Source organism: Neopsephotus bourkii, unplaced genomic scaffold (genome assembly GCF_033783945.1).
Source record: "Neopsephotus bourkii isolate Nb327-2 ecotype Australia unplaced genomic scaffold, CSIRO-AGI_Nbou_v1 NB_107, whole genome shotgun sequence".
Lineage (NCBI taxonomy): Eukaryota > Metazoa > Chordata > Aves > Psittaciformes > Psittacidae > Neopsephotus > Neopsephotus bourkii.
In genome coordinates this window covers 1872904-1889169 of record NW_026900624.1, presented here as the reverse complement: position 1 = coordinate 1889169, position 16266 = coordinate 1872904, and the positions used below count along the sequence as shown (strand labels likewise).

Below are 16266 nucleotides of genomic sequence, written 5' to 3'. Positions count from 1 at the left end.
CTAGTTGCTTGGTAAGACAGTGATTCAAGTGCACAGCAAATGTGGGTTTATGATTTCTCATAGAAGAGTACAGGCACTTTGCTCGCATGTCACATTGGCCAGATGTAAGCTCCTTCTGCTAATTCCAGTTTATTAAAAAAAGCCATTGACAGGTTTAGTTGGCATCTCATCTGGCATAAGGCACGTTCCTGAAATCTGTCCACAGCACTCTGACACTGTGCTGTGCCAGGGATCCTCTGTTGTCCCACAGCTACCATGGTGAGTAAAAACCCACCGTGTGACCTGAATACCATGGCAGAAGCGGGGGTGTGGGCCTGTGCATGATCTCCAGCAAATGAGGCTGCCTGATGGGGTAGTGACAGAGCCAGGATTAACCGTTGCACAGCCGCAGGCTCAGTTGATGAGTTTGTTGTATCTCTGTCATCAGTACTGGAGAGTTTAGGCTGAATCTGCTGGTGTGTTCCAGTTTGTTTTGCTGCACGTCTGAGATTCAGTCATGAATCTGGCATTAGGTTTTTACCCCTTAGTAGATTTTGGTAGTAGAACTTGAGAACCTGAAAAATAAGTTTCACCATTTTTGGTTTGTGCTGGCCAGGCAATTTCAGCTGCTGGATCTTGTTCATAGACAAGATTAATTAAATCTTGTTCATAGACAAGATTAATTAAATATAATGTATTACTCAGATTAATAAACCCCTGATTTTTAGTATTCAAATAGCAGCACTTTATTTGGGAAGCTTTCATGCTGAATGCAATATGTTGCTCATTTTACCACAGCGTTTTTTATTTTAAAGAATTCAGTGGTGTATTATTTAAAGTTCAAAATAAGTGTGGACCACAGCTAACACATGACAGAAAAAAACACACCAGTAGCCTGTGGATCACCATACAAAATAAAATCTATGGAAAGCATGACACTGAACCCCTTCATTTGTTTTACGTACAAAATGAAGACGTCAGAGATTACCCATTTCTCTATAGGATTACCTAGAGATTTTACCCTCATTATACAGGCAGTGAAGCATCATATTGACCATCAGAAGTTTGTATAATAACAGCGTAAATGATCATATATCAGGATGTTTAGAAACAGACAGAGTTGGCTCCAACTGCTCAAGCCTTGCGTTCCACGTGTCACCACCCTTCCTTCCCCGAGGCTGGCTGCAAGGAAATTGCCTCATTAAGCTCTGCAGTCTGAAGCTGCCTGTAAAAAATCTGGCTTCTTCTCAGGACATACTAGTTTGAAATTGTGCACAAGTGTGCTTTAAAAGAAGAGTCTTACCCCCCCCCCCCCGCAAAAGTGCATTACAAAGGTAGTCTCTTACAAGAGTTTCCAAACTGGTGCCCCAGCTCTTTCTTCCTTTTGAAAATGCCTTGACCCTTGAAGTGGCTTGTTGCCATTGCTCTCTCACAAACATGTGAATGATTACAACGCACCTAAAACCTGCCCAAGCTAATAATGGGGGATTTTCTTGATCTGAGCTTTTGACAGATAGGTGTTGTGGGAGAAAGGCTGAGGAATGTGTCTCACTCCCATCATTAAAAAAGCAATTCCAGTATTAGAAAATTGCTAAGCTCCCAGTAGCGTAAGAGCAAGCTTCAGCTATTAAAAACAAAAAAGTAAAAAATTCCCAAACCCAGTGTTTAGCCAGTTAAACAAAAGTATCTATTCTTACCTTAAAAAAAAAAAAAAAGCTTCGCCAGCAGCAGCCGGAAGGTGGTGTTCAGAGAGAGAAGCCCTTCTCCTTACCTTTTGCTAAAAGGAAAGGAAGAACCTCGTGAGGTTTTTGCTTATCTGTCCTGGATCTCATCACCAGAAGATCCACTGTGCTCACATTTTATTGCCTCTTCAAAGGCATTTGCCTCTGTGTCTCCCTGCTGAGGCTTCCGCTCCACTTCCAATGAGTTAAATGCTAAAGCTTCCCTTCTCTCGAGGAATGGGAGTCTAGCATGGATTGCAGGCAGGGACAGGCAGCTCTGGGAGGCCTGGGTTTAAGTGCACCCTCCTCCATTAAAATCCTGCTGTGATGAAGCCAGTGTGTGAGCAATGCGTTTGGTAATGGTGGTTTTTTTATGAACCTCCTCCTGGCAGTTAGCTCAGGAGGAGCTGTGCAGTGACCAGGCACATGAAGACCAGTGTTTTCCAACACAGCCTTTGCTTTTTCTCTGGAGTGATAATTTCTTTATTACACCAACAATGTATGCATCCCACTGAGCTGACTTGGCATTTTAGGTACTCTGTAATTCTGAGCTGCAGAGTTATTCACTGATTGCACGTGGGTGTGGTTATGCACCAGCTCTGGGAATGCAGTGGTGATGGCCATGAGATATCTGATCTTCTGAGAGCATCACCCTTGCTCACAGAGCATCAGGATGAATTATGGGAGTGACAGAAATCAGGGCATGACCTGGAGATGACTACAAAGAGCTTGGGGTGATCTCTGCGCTACATCTGATGTAGGAGTCATTCCAGTGCACAGGCAAGGACTGGTGCAACCAAGAGCAGGTTGCAGCACTCCTTTGCTGTATTGTGGGTTACACTACTGCCTACTGTAGCTCAGCAGCAGAGTGCAGTGCTCTGTGAGACAAGGAGCCTACAGCCAGTCACTTGAATTCAGTGTTCAGTGCTACCCAGGCCATCTTAAACAAACTGCCCATGTCTCAGCTTCTTTTGACGTTGCACTTCATTTATATTCTGACTCTGTACCCATAGCATGGCATGTACATACCATTTTTCCTCTAATCTGGTTTCCAGAGGAGGGAAACATGGGTGCCTGGGCTGGCAAGGAACTCTTCCCATGCACCCCTGCAAGGACCTTCCTGTGCTCAGATGGGCTTAGATGCAAACAGGGATGGTGGTTGCCTTCCTCCAAAGCACAGGCCCCTCAATTGTAAGGGCCCTGAACAAATGCAGTATGTAGTTTTCTGAGACATGGGATCTTCACTGGTCTTGGGCTGCATTTCTTGAGGATATCCGAAGGTATCTGATCCCCCACCATGTGCCTTGCCAAATTCTAATTAATCTTCTCCAGAAAATACAGACATTGGAAACTATGGCTAATGTTGGTAAAATCACCTGCTTTCCTTAACCCTTTCCTTGGACACAGCAGCACGGTTTTTGTTGTGGTTTCTCCCCTTCCATAAAAAGCCAGCCTGAGGCAGAGAGCAAAGCGTGGGAAAGTTTAGCTCCAGTGACTGAGACTTGGGAAAGCTGCTAGCAGTGAGAAGCATTGCTTACAGTGGAGCTGTGTTGGGGTAGGTACAGTACGGCTGCAAGCCAGTTAACTTGACCACAAATGCTTTTTCAGGGACAATCCCACAGTCCCCAGCTCTTCAGACAAAAGGTGAACATGGGAAAGGCTTGATCTGGCCACAGTATTGCAGCAGAGGTTTTTCATGTTGTACTCTGCTTCACTGTGCTGTTACTTATCAGACTGATGGAACAAACTTCTGAGTCAGATTGTACACAAGTAGCTCAGACACTCCAGACATTTTGATGACGACTCACTCTGGCTTTAGCTGGTGTCATCCACATCACTGTGAATATTTTTGTCTGTGAAACAACTGGCTCTAACCTCATCCATGTCCTTCTTCCTGGGACAGTTTGAAAAGCCATCCCTCACAGCCTCTTGTTGGCAGATATACCTTCAGAGAAAGGTTGGGATGCTTCATTATATTAAGCAGGGCAGTTTCACAAGGAGAGGACATGATTTTGCAGCTAGCAGCTGCTGGGTAGTAGCCGAGAAAAATGGGTATTTGTGAACCACCGTGGTTAATTGTGACCATTACAAACGTAAATGTTGTCAGCATTTACCAGATACTCTGCATTTGACGTGTTCTTCCAGTCTGGCTAGGATGATAAATTAAACCTCTATACATGAGTATTTCAAACTCGCCTCAATAAACTGGTATTATGTAGAGAAAGTGGAGAGTGTTGGTCAGAGCTCAGCTCCCCAGTGCTGCAGACATACCTGATAATGGGTTCCTGGACTGACAAGTGCCCATGGAGCCACGTGAAGGTCAGTGCCCAGCTCTTGTCTTCAGCTGCCATGCCTGAAAGTGGGAATGGTGATACCAGGTGTCACCACCCCTGTCAGATGCTGCCACAACTCTGGTTAAAGTACTCTGCTGTAAAACTCTGCTGCTAAAACCTGCTTTTTCCCACTGCCCAAAGCCTTTGTGAGAGATTCATCTCTTAGGCAGACCGAGGCATCAGTGGGTTTACAATACTGGTACCTTTTTCAGTGTTGTGGAAGGGCTGCTTTTAGGAGAAAATCCACATTTATTGTAGGATCCACCCACCTTACTCAGTGCCTTACTCAGTTATACTCTCACAGTCCCAAAACACTGCAGGTAATTGGCATTGTGTTTGTACAGTTATGGCTTGGGTTTTGTTTTTTGGTTTCTGCTATAACCATTTGCCAATGTTTTGTCACACTTTTTTTTTTTTAATAACCATATTATTTGGTCTTCCAGCATATTATCAAGAATGCAGAACATCCCATAATACTTAACATTCGTCTTCTTCGTCGCTGTGTCTGCTTTAATTGTATTGAATACTTTGGATTTCTTCGTTTGTACTTCATGTTTTATCATAGGACTCCTACAGGGTTCCAAAATTTGTGTTGCTATGCTGTATGCTACTCTTTCTCCAAGTGTTATGTAGTATAATTTGTAATGTAATTTTCTCAGAGGCTTGGTTGCATGTTTTTGACTTACATGTTTTTCATAGAATGGTCAGGGTTGGGAAGAACCTTAAGATCATCCAGTTCTAACCCCCTGACATAGGCAGGAATGCCTCACACTAGACCGCATCATCCAGGGCTCTGTATCACCTGGCCTTGAATACTGCCAGGGATGAAGCATTCACTACTTCTTTGGGCAGCCTGTTCCAGTGCCTCACCATCCTCATAGGGAAGAACTTCTTCCTTACGTCTAACCTGAACTTCCCCTGTTTAACCTTTAACCCATTACCCCATGTCCTATCACTACAGTCACTGATGAATAGTCCCTCTCCAGCATCCTTGTAGACCCCCTTCAGATACTGGAAGTCTGCTATGAGGTCTCCACGCAGCCTTCTCTTCTCCAGGCTGAACAGCCCCAACTTTCTCAGCCAATCTTCATATGGGAGGTGCTTCAGTCCCCTGATTGTCCTCGTGGCCTTCTCCAGACTTGCTCCAACAGCTCCATGGCCTTCTTATGTTGTGGGCACCAGAACTGCACACAGTGCTCCAAGTGGGGTCTTACGAGAGCAGAGGAGGAGAATCACCTCCCTTGACCTGCTGGTCACATTCCTTTTGATGCAGCCCAAGACACAGTTGGTTTCTGGGCTACAAGTGCACACTGAAGCCAGGTCATGTTCAGTTTCTTGTTGACCAGCACCCTCGAGTCCTTCTCCAGAGGGCTGCGTTGTCCACTAACTAACATTGTCCATTTGCTTTCTACCCTCTAGGACTGCCTTAAAGCTTGTCAAGAACAGATTGAGGCGGTGCTAGTAAACAGCCTTAGTCAAGTCCGGCAGCAGCAACAGCAAAGCAATACTTCTAAGACGGTGGACGAACTGGACCAGGCCAGCACTCCCACAGATGTGAGAGACATCAACCTGTGAGGACATCGGCACAGGAAGTCACGCTTGCTCCCCCAGCCCTTTTATTTTTGTTATTATTTTTAGAGTGATTTTTTTTTTTTTAATCTGCTCCCACATAGAACGTATTTAAAGCTCTTTTAGGTAAAAAAAAAAAAAAAAAGTACAAAAACTGAATAATGAAAAGAAAAAAAAAGCATTTGGTGCCTGTGATGTTCTACAGAAGGGAATCCCACAATATATTTGGTAATTGCTATTTGATTATGTATCAGTGATATTAAATGCTTATAAAAGCATACAAAGTAGCTAGATAAATGTAAGCCTGCATTTGTGGGAACAAAGTAGAGTATACTTGTCTGTGTATTATGACCTAGTGCATACACCCCTTTTTTAGATTTAAGAAAGGAATCGTGTGTGCGATTTTATGGCTTGACTAGATTGCAAAGCAATAGAATAAGGGGTTTAGGGCAAAGTGGGAAAAGATCCCTGAAGCAATTGAACCATTTTGAATGCAGAAGAGATTTGCTGATCTGTCACCTCTGTTATTAGTCAGAAGTGTTTGTTGGATCTCTGTATGTTAGTTTTGTTTACTCTTGCTGTCTGTGGTAGCTGCTACCTAAGAAAGAAGATGCTTTATTTTGCCAGCCAGAAGAGCAGGTGGTTTTTTGTTGTTGTTGTTGGGTTTTGTTTATTTTTCTTGGTTTTTTTCTTCAACTTCCCCCTCTCCCCTCTCGACTTTTTCTACTTTTCCCTCAGAAATGGCTCATTTTAAACACAGCAGCATCTTTGGCATAAGGGCAATTCTGATTACCCAACTGTGGTCCAAGCCAAAGTTACAGAGTGTTCATATTAGGTGGGGGAATGCACCAATTCAATCAGATCACCTCTGACCTTTGGAGTGCAAGATGCAGTGGGTCATCTGTGAAAAGCATTATATTCCTTTACAGTGCTAATGCTTCACATCAATGTTAACTTGTGGCAGCTCCTTAGCTTGGCCGTAAAGACATTTAAATGATGCTCTATCCATCTTCATTTTTAACATAACCTCACTGTGTTAAAGAAGATGAGATTCGGTTTGATCCCTCTTCCAGCTACCCACCTTCCCCCATTGCCCCGCACACGTTTTCAGCATTTCATTAACTTTATTGATCCATAGTGAGGGTTTTTATAAACCATTTCATTCGAAAAGCACTTTGAAAATTGTTCCTAAGGGATTAAATGAGATGGTTTATGATGATTTTGCCAAGGAAAAAAAAAAACACCAAAAAAGAAAGAAAAAAAGAGAAAAAAGAATGAAAAACAAGAAAAAAAAAGAGAAAAAAGTCACAAAAGCAAAGCATATAGCTTTTTATAGTCAATATTTTCCAGTATCTGGTGTACTTGGTTAGTTGTGGTGTTGCTGGAAATGCCAACACCTGCTTCCGATGACATTCCTGTCATGACATTCCGGATAAGAGCCTGATGATTTGTATTGTTCAGTGTCACAGAAGGATCTTAATACCACCTGCATGCTTATCTATGGACAACGAAAGAAAATTGCTGGTGCAAAAGACACGAGTGGTAAACACCAAGGTGTGCGACTTGGAGTTTGATTACAAAGGTGTATTCAGCGTACTTGAATTTATTTTTCTGCTCCATCTGTAACGAAGAGTCATTTAGATGGGAAAGGAGTTGGAGCAACTTGGTTTTCTTTTTTTTCTTTTCCTTTTTTTTTTTTTTTTGCACAGTTGTATTAACAGTTTGCAAATATTCAGTATGAAGCTGTTGGTTGAAACGTTAATGTTTGCATTTTTAAGACAAAAATCCAGAAAGAACATGCTACTTCGAAAAATATTATATGAATGGACTCAGCCGTATTTGGCTAGATGAGAGTAGAAGATGGAGTAAGATTCTAAGGTTTTGTTGGGTTGTTTTTTGGTTGGGTTTTTTTTTTTTTTTTGTTTTGGGGGGGTTTGGTTTCATTTTGGTTTTTTTTTTTGCGCTGCTAAGAAGCTATGATTTGTTTCATTCTTATTCACATTAACAGTACTTAGCTGTATTGTTTCACTGAGTGTGCTGCTATTTTATAAACATTTTTATAATATATTATTTTACTGCTTAAATTTCAAATCCTGAAGTAGATGGTTAAGTGGAGATATGATGAGTTCTTTGATTTACTGGAAATGCCCTGTACAGTCTGGTGTTTTTTTTCCTAATAGCGTGTTCATGATCTTTTTTTTTTTATTTTATTTTTTCCTTCTTTCTCCTTTTTTCTTTTTTTTTTTTCTTTTTTATTTCTTCCCTTCCTTCCTGGTCACATCCTGCAAAGACGGTATACTTACCTCAGGTTTACTGGACAAAACAAAAATGGTTCCCATTTTCACAATACCTCACAACACGACAGCTTGGTTTTGTCCCAGGGCCCACACTGTGGCTGCTCCAGGGAGAGGGTTTGCAGGCAGCCGGGGCCCTGGCTCCCTTTTGGTCTTCTTTGGTATCCTTTTCATGGTGGAAAAAATGCACTGACTTTGACTCTCCATTGATGGCTTTACCAGAGCAGATCCATGTTTCCCAGCACTGGTGGTGGGGACAGCCTTGTTCTCACCGCCATCACTTCCCACCTTCATGTTCCATGTTGGGAGCAGTTGAAGTTCTGCAGCACTCTCTCTTCTGGAGGACAGAAAAATAGCTAATTTTGTGGAAGTAGGACTCGGGAGCTGCACACAGCATGTATGTTCATATATATCAGATCATTCCCTGAAAGCTCTCCTACGTTAGCAAATGCGGCTTCACAGGGAGGTGTGTCAGAGGGTCCCCAGACAGTGGAATGACTTCTCCATGCACTGCAGCTGTAGCGCAGCTGGCCACAGCAGCCATAGGCACCATGTCCATCACGTTAGCATGGTTTGTTCCACTCTGTGCTGTAGGTGCAAGTAATACTTAGGGTGCCTGTCCCTGCTCTTCATCCCACTTCCTGCAGTGCCCCAGTGCCATGTAGGAATCTCCTTCTGCAGCATTATCCCTCTGGGGCTCCGCAGTGCTGCCAGGAACGGGGGTGAGGTTTTGCCACCAAGGTCCACTTCTTGCACAGTGGAGATGCAAATTGTGCTGGAACGGAGCTGTACTGCCTTGCAGGGACCTGGTGGGTTTCTGTAGATCACCACCAGGCTAAGAGTGCATTCAGAAGATCCTAAACCACCAGGGTAACAGTGCATTCAGAAGAGCCTAACAGCCTGGTTATACTGAGAAGCGAACTGTATTTGAAGTCTGGAAAACCTACAGCTTGACCATTTTCACATTGGTGATCTAAGTAGAAACACTGCGTAGTGCTCCTGCTTAGCAGGTAAAAAAAAAATGCATATATACTATTACTGAAAATTAGGTGTGAGATGTTTCTCCCTGTATTGAAGAAATCATAAACCTTCCTACTGATTAATTCAGAAAACAGTGATGCTGATTATACCTTCACAAATACCAACAGGATTGGCACCGTTACGAACAGCATTTCTCTCCCACATTCCTATTGATGGTACTTTGATGATCCTCCCCTCCCTCCCCTTACTGCACTGTAGGAGCACCTCGTAAGCTATTTATTTATATCCCCAACGTGCTTGTGAAAAGAGAAAAATACTATTAATCCCAGTTCAGTGTCAACGATTTGTGCTGGAATAATCGGAGGGCTCTCAGTTACTCACCAAACCACCTGGCCACTGGATTTTTTCCACTATGTTCCTTACCATGTTCTCATGTACCTCAGAAATCACTCTCAGTTGCACAGTTTCTGTTCTCAAACTTTTGGTTTTTGGTTTTTTGGTTTTTTTTTTTGGTTTTTTCTTCATTGAGTGTGATGCCATATCAAGTCAACGTTATTCTCTCACAATGTGCTCTTTAAGAGGTGTGGATGTTTATATGGTCAGGGGATGCTAGAAAGTGCGGTAGTAGGCATGATCAGTGTAAACAAAAGTATTTAGAAAGTATGCGAGGTTGTTTTCGATGGATAAGACTCAGATACAGTGTAGTCTCGATTACCTTTTGAAAGGTCTTCTTTGTTCAGTGTTGTCATTTTTATTAATAACCTGTTGTTTTGACTAGTTTAAAGATGGTTCTAAGAAAAGTGTTTTGGCGGGATTAGGTATGCAGTATGGACAATAAACTCACCTTGACCTAAGTTCGTCTGTCTTGGTTTTATTCATTCAGTGTAAAGATGATGCAAAAGAAGATGAGATTCTAAAGTCTCTGATCTAGATAGATGGTGTTAGCAGGCGTATAAAACATGAACTCTTCAATGTTGCAGTCTCAGAAACAGTTTTCCTCTAAAACAGCTCGTTGCCTGCTGGATAGGAAAACCCTGACATGTTTCTTCTCTGAAATGACCCCATGAGATTCAAGGAGAACAAAATCCTAAAAATGGTAAATTGCTGGATTAAAACAGTTTGTGGAAATTAAACTGAGCTGGTGGAAAAATCCTCGTAAGTACGTGCAGCGCAGGTTTTTGCCACTAATTGAAATACTGTTGAAATCTCCAGTCAGTTACTTGTTGCGTTTAAATGCTACTGCAAAAAAAAGAACATGTTGTTTTTCTTTCTATGAGCTTTGGGCAAACTGAATAAAAAGAGAGGGCTTTGTGGTGAAGCCAGCAGAAAAAGCTGAGCCTCCAGGTGCAGAGGCTCCTTTCTCAGCCTGTGGCCAGGTGGCGAGATGCTCGTACTCTCTTGCTTCCATGTCTTCTGCTTCTGGATGCTTGCTGTGAAATGACCAACCTCCCATGGTATGTATTCGGCCTGACCTCAGTGTCTCTCCTTCTCCACTGCCATCTTCTACTGAGTTTCAGGCCTTTGGGCACCCCTGGGAAGAGGCCATGAGGGATGGAGAGGTGTTTGGGCAGACACACTGGGGGAAAAAGTAACCCCATAATAAAGTGAATAATACAGCCAAAACCAGAGAAGAGAAATGAAAGAAAACCAACAAAAAAAAAAGGGGGGGGGGGGAGAATAGGGGAAAAAAAGATGTAATGAACAGCAAGCAGAAATACTCAAAAGGAAAAACATGTATTACAAACATGAAGAGACATACGAGCAAAATTAATACATATGAGCAAATAGAAAAAAGCCATGGAGGGGTAGGAAATAGAAACTAAATCATGAGGCTGTGAGTTCCCTAAAAACTCAGGACCTGTGGCTTTAGGCAGAGTCTGTTAAGACTTCCCTGCAAAGTGATGGGGGTTAGCCTCATACTTCAGAGGCTGACTGCACCAAAGGTAGAGATTTTGAAGTGTAACAAGTCCACATGTTTGTTTCTCTGACCACCATTTAACATGACCTGCACTCTGCAGCATTTCATAGGCATAACTTTGATCCTTTGAAGAACTGGAACTCATGAGGGCTCCAGTTTGTGATTTAAAGCTCAAAGGGGTACTCCTCGGCCTAATTTCAGGTTTTAGGGGGTTAACTCCTTTCTCACTATAGTGTCACCAGTAGTCACCCAGGAACTACATGGATGTGCTACACAGCTTTGTGTTTTAAGAGTTTTTACTAAATATAGATTTAGCAGAAGAGAGATTTTATATTGTCATTTAAGTAAATGCATGTGAATATAGGGAACAGAAGCTAAAACTGAGATTAATTGAACAACAGCCTGTTCCCTTCCTTTAAAGAAAGCCGGCTGAATGCGGAGAAGCCACATACAATAGGGTTAAGTTCCATTATTATGTGGCCTGTGAAATCGTTTTGTATTGTCATCTTCTTGACCATCTGCAAACAATTTCTGCCCATCATGATCCTACACTTTACATAAAGGACAGCCTGAGGATTTAAGGAGGGACAACATAGCAAGATCATGCTTTAAAACAACCGCATGCTGGACTGACTTTTCTGTGTAAGAAAACTTCCATGGCAAAGGGAGAAAAAGCTTTTGCACTGAGATTCCAGAACAAACAACCACCACCACACAATGCTCGGTTTTCCCAATCTCAGTATACGAGTTAGGTTATATTTTATTTGGTATTTCCCAAAATCTTTCTGTACGGCCTAGAAATACAGTTTATCTTCTAAAGAGGGACTTTTCCTGTGTGTTTCAAAGAAGGTATCCTTAATGCTCGTTTCAAGGAGTGTCTTCAACCATTCCTATTGCAATTGCTGTATTTTTTAATTTGTCCATGAACTGTGTAGCCACTCTTCATTCTGTGCTGCTCTAAAAAAGCCAAATTCCCTATGAATCTCATGCAACCAGCACAAGCAGAGTGAAATTCTATCCCTGCTGGAGACAGTGGGAGCTCCACTGTGAACTTTTCATAGGTTTAATAATTTTCCCACCAGCTCCAGTTCACTCTTGTGCCATACTGTGAATTACCAGTCACATCAATAAACGTAAAGCTGATGTAAAGGCAGGTAGAGTTTCTGCTAAGTCTGGCCAGGCAATTTCCTTTTTTTTCAGTAGGAAAAATCAGGATTTTGCTGCCAAGAGGTATGAGAGGTGTGGGGTCCATCTTTCTCAATACAGTGTTAACCCTTGAACAGTATATTGGTTCTTCAACTTCCTGAACTCCCAAGGTCAGTGAAGCTCACTGTCTCCAGTCACAGCCCATCAGTCGCCCATACTCTTCCTGGAAGGATGCTCAGGAGGATGTGTAAATGATGGACAAAGCAGGCACTATCAAACATATGGCCTGCTTAATGGTAATTGAGATAATAAGGTAGAAAACATGTATTTTAATCTTATATTTCAGGGGGAAGAAACAGACCAGGAAAGCATATGGCTTTGTTCATGCAGGAAAAAACTGCTCATACACTTACACCCTTCTGTAGCCCCTTGCAGGCATAAGCATAGAGTAGCTGCATTCAGCCTTTAGAGAACAGTATTAGAGCCTTCTCTGTGCTGTTTGCAAATCGAAGCCAGCCAGCTGGCACAAAGGGAACCAGGCTATGCTCTACTTCTTTGCCCCCCACAGAACACTGAATCATTTCTCCCAATTAAGGGAAAGTTTATTTTAACAAGACTTTGGGGATCCCTTCAGACCTTTGGACAAAGCTAGCTGTACCACAGTTACTTCGTACCTCCTTGAAAGATACAAAAATCCACACACACTCTTTCATTTTTTCTTAACGTAATGGTATATTAAATGTATTGGTATGTTACAGTGTGTGGAGACCTCATAGCAGCCTTCCAGTATCTGAAGGGGGCCTAGAAGGATACTGGAGAGGGACTTTTCATTAGGGACTGTAGTGATAAGACAAGGGGTAATGGGTTAAAACTATAACAGGCGAAGTTTAGATTAGATATAAGGAAGAAGTTTTTTACTGTGAGAGTGTTGAGGCACTGGAATTGGTTGCCCAGGGAAGCTGTGAATGCTCCACCCCTGGCAGCATTCAAGGCCAGGTTGGACAGGGCCTTGGGTGACATGTTTTAGTGTGAGGTGTCCCTGCCCATGGCACGGGGTTGGAACCTCGATGAATCTTAAGGTCCTTTCCAACCCTCACTATTCTGTGATTCTGTGATATTTAAAGTGGTCCTCAAAGGTGATCTGCATTTCAGCCGTGTGCAGCTGCACAGGCATCAGAGCGTTTTTGCACCAAAAGGAGTGTGTGGCAGCTGATGTTGCTGCAGATGCTGCCAGCAGACAACAGTGAAAACTAGGAAGGGTCTTAGTACAGACACTTGTCAGGGAGAACACCAGGCCAGGACTCAGGTGGGCTTTAGGTGCACTGTGGGGAAGGGCACCCCTTGCTGGCAGATATATTAAATCAAGACCTATTAGGCTTACAAATGAAGGTGAGTAAAGCTGAGGTATTTATGCGTAGATGTGAGATCTGTACGCAATATGCCTGGCATGAAAGGCTGCTCTGAGTTTTGCTGCAACCTGCTAGAGAGAAAGAAAGGAGCTGATGGGAAGAGTAAGAAAAAAAAAGGGTATGAGGGAAATATCTGTCTCCTTAAATGTCTGTCCTTCTGTGGAAATGATGTGATGATAGCTCTGTCTTGCTATTGAGTTTTCTCTAAAAATAAACTGGGATGCTATTTGAGCTCTTCCAAAACATAACATGCACAAACTACATGAAGAATTAGGACAGAGTGATGAAGGCAAGAGAGAAAGGTCAGTAGACTGGCCACGTTTGGAGCTGCAGCTCCTCAGATTACTTGGTAATGCTGTTTAGAGCAAAAACTCTGGTTTGTCTGGCAGGAGACTAGCAAGCATCCCTGAAGAGCAGCAGAATGACCTTTCTGATGGCTAGGGTTTTCAGAACTTGAACAGAACTGTGAGTGGGACATAACAGGCTAGGGGATGAAGAATTAATTCAGGATTAGAAAAGAAAGCCAACCATCATCAAATAAGTATGACCAGCAGGTCAAAGGAGGTGATCCTGCCCCTCTACTCTGCTCTAGTGAAACCCCACTTGCAGCACTGTGTGCCCTCAACATAAAAAGGACATGGAACTGTTGGAACAAGTCCAGAGGAGGGCCACGAGAATGATCAGGGGACTGGAGCACCTCCCATATGAAGATAGGCTGAGAAAGTTGGGGCTGTTCAGCCTGGAGAAGAGAAGCTACATGGAGACCTCATAGCAGACTTCCAGTATCTGAACGAGGCCTATAAGGATGCTGGGGAGGGACTAGTCATTAGGGACTGTAGTGATCACAGTATCACAGTATGTTAGAGATTGGAAGGGACCTCAAAAGATCATCTAGTCCAATCCCCCTGCCAGAGCAGGATCACCTAGATAAGGTTACACAGGAACGTGTCCAGGAGGGTCTTGAATGTCTCCAAAGAAGGAGATTCCACAACCTCCCTGGGCAGCCTGTTCCAGTGTTCTGTCACCCTCACTGAGAAGAAGTTTCTTCTCAGGTTTAAGTGGAACCTCTTGTGTTCCAATTTGTACCCATTTCCCCTTGTCCTTTGATTGTTAGTGATAGACAAGTGGTGATGGGTTCCCAGGGGAAGTTCAGGTTAGATATAAGAAAGAAGTTCTTATTGTGAAGGTGGTAAGGCACTGTGGTAAGACAAGGGGTAACGGGTTAAAACTATAATAGGCGAAGTTTAGATTAGATATAAGGAAGACTTTACTGTGAGGGCGTTCAGGCACTGAAACAGGTTGCCCAAAGAAGCCGTGAATGCTCCATCTCTGGCGGTATTCAATGCCAGGTTGGACAGAGCCTTGGGTGAGATGGTTTAGGGTGAGGTGTCCCTGCCCATGGCAGGGGGGTTGGAACTGGATGATCTTAAGGTCCTTTCCCACCCAATCCAGTCTGTGATTCTATGACTCTATGATTGTTACCCAGCACACCCAAACAGCATTTCCTCTCAGATGTTCTACCTTCCACAGGCTCAACCTCTTCGTTTCCCCATAATTTTTTATTTTGATTTCTTTGGATTTGCTTCTTACCCATGACAAAGCACTTATTTTTCTGGAGTGCTCTGATGGCATCAGTTTATTTCCCCAGTTTAGGTATTAAGGCTTGGCCTGACGTTAGAGAAACTTGCAACAGAAATCCGTTAAATCTGGCTGTGATTCTCCTCGATGGCTAGCGGCAAAAGAGCAAATGTGTAATCTAAGCTAGATGCACAGCTTGTTGAGTGGGAAATCCGGCTAGAACGGAACGGTAAAACCCGAGGGTGCAGACTGCAGGAGCACCGCTAGATGACGGTAACGCCTCTCCTACGGCGGCAGCTATTCCTGGCCCTCCTCCAGGATCTGCCGGGGTTTCCCGCACTGCTGGGAAGGAACGATGCTCAACTGAACCTTCCCGCTGCTCCAACAGCTCACCTGAACGCCTTCATCAGCCAGAAAACCTGCAACCATGACTTGCGCTCTTTTACACTTGGGGGTTTGGGCAAACTGGTCTAAAGTGCGGTTACAGGAGCAGTACTGTTCAGTGGAAGAGCCACAAGGGGATGGCTCTGCTCCCCCTTTGCAGCCCGTATATCACACTGAAAACCATCTTAACAATAATTAAACACTTTCCTAAAGTTGCTTTTCCATAAAAGCAACCGTTGCAGTTGCCACAAAGGTATTGCACAACCATGTTCTGCAGCCTGAGTTGAGAACTGTCCACAGCACAATCTCTTCTGTTAGGATTCGACCGACTTACAGATTTCTGCATGCCAGCACATCCTTTAGGGCCATACTACTTAGGGAGAGGAGTGAGGGAGAAAAGCAATGAGGAAATTTGTCCCAGGTTTCTGCTGGGCTGGTGTTAACTTGTAAGAGCAGGAAGCAAGATCAGATCCCAAATGACAAGTGGGCAGCAGGGAATACAGCCCAGGTGAGGATTTCAGGCTTGCGTTAATTGCCAGCTGATGTTTCATGGAGACTAGATAACTGCTCTGTATCAATGATACCATCTAATGTTAGTGACATGTGATTCATATGATGATGAGTTTACTAGATAGTCAACATTACTCAAATATAAAAAAATTTTTAGGAAAAAAAAAAAATCCTCACTCAAAAATGTTTTATTTCCAGCTTTACAGAAGCTTTTTCTTCCTAAAATGACTTCCTCAAAATACTGTTCCTCATCTGATGAGCTTCTACGCTCATGTTAGTAGTTGTGCTTTGTAAATGCTTTGTTTTAATGGGTCAGTTTAAAAACCAGCTTCATGAATACAGGCTTGATGTGCTACAGCAGATCTGAGAAATGACTGAGGAAGAAGAAATGAAAAATAAGAATGTTAATGCTCAGGGAAAAATATGCATATGCTACGAAGATGA

At 43.1% G+C, this 16266-nt stretch overlaps 1 protein-coding gene across 1 annotated transcript in view; it reads left to right on the top strand.

The window, feature by feature from the left end:
* Positions 1 to 7398, top strand: part of CCND2 (cyclin D2) — a 35986-nt gene extending 28588 nt beyond the window's left edge. The window contains exon 6 of the mRNA XM_061357838.1: positions 5453 to 7398. Coding sequence (XP_061213822.1) covers positions 5453 to 5608 — 156 coding nt within the window. The 3' untranslated portion in view covers positions 5609 to 7398. The remainder of the gene's footprint in view (positions 1 to 5452) is intronic.
* Positions 7399 to 16266: the final 8868 nt, after the last annotated feature.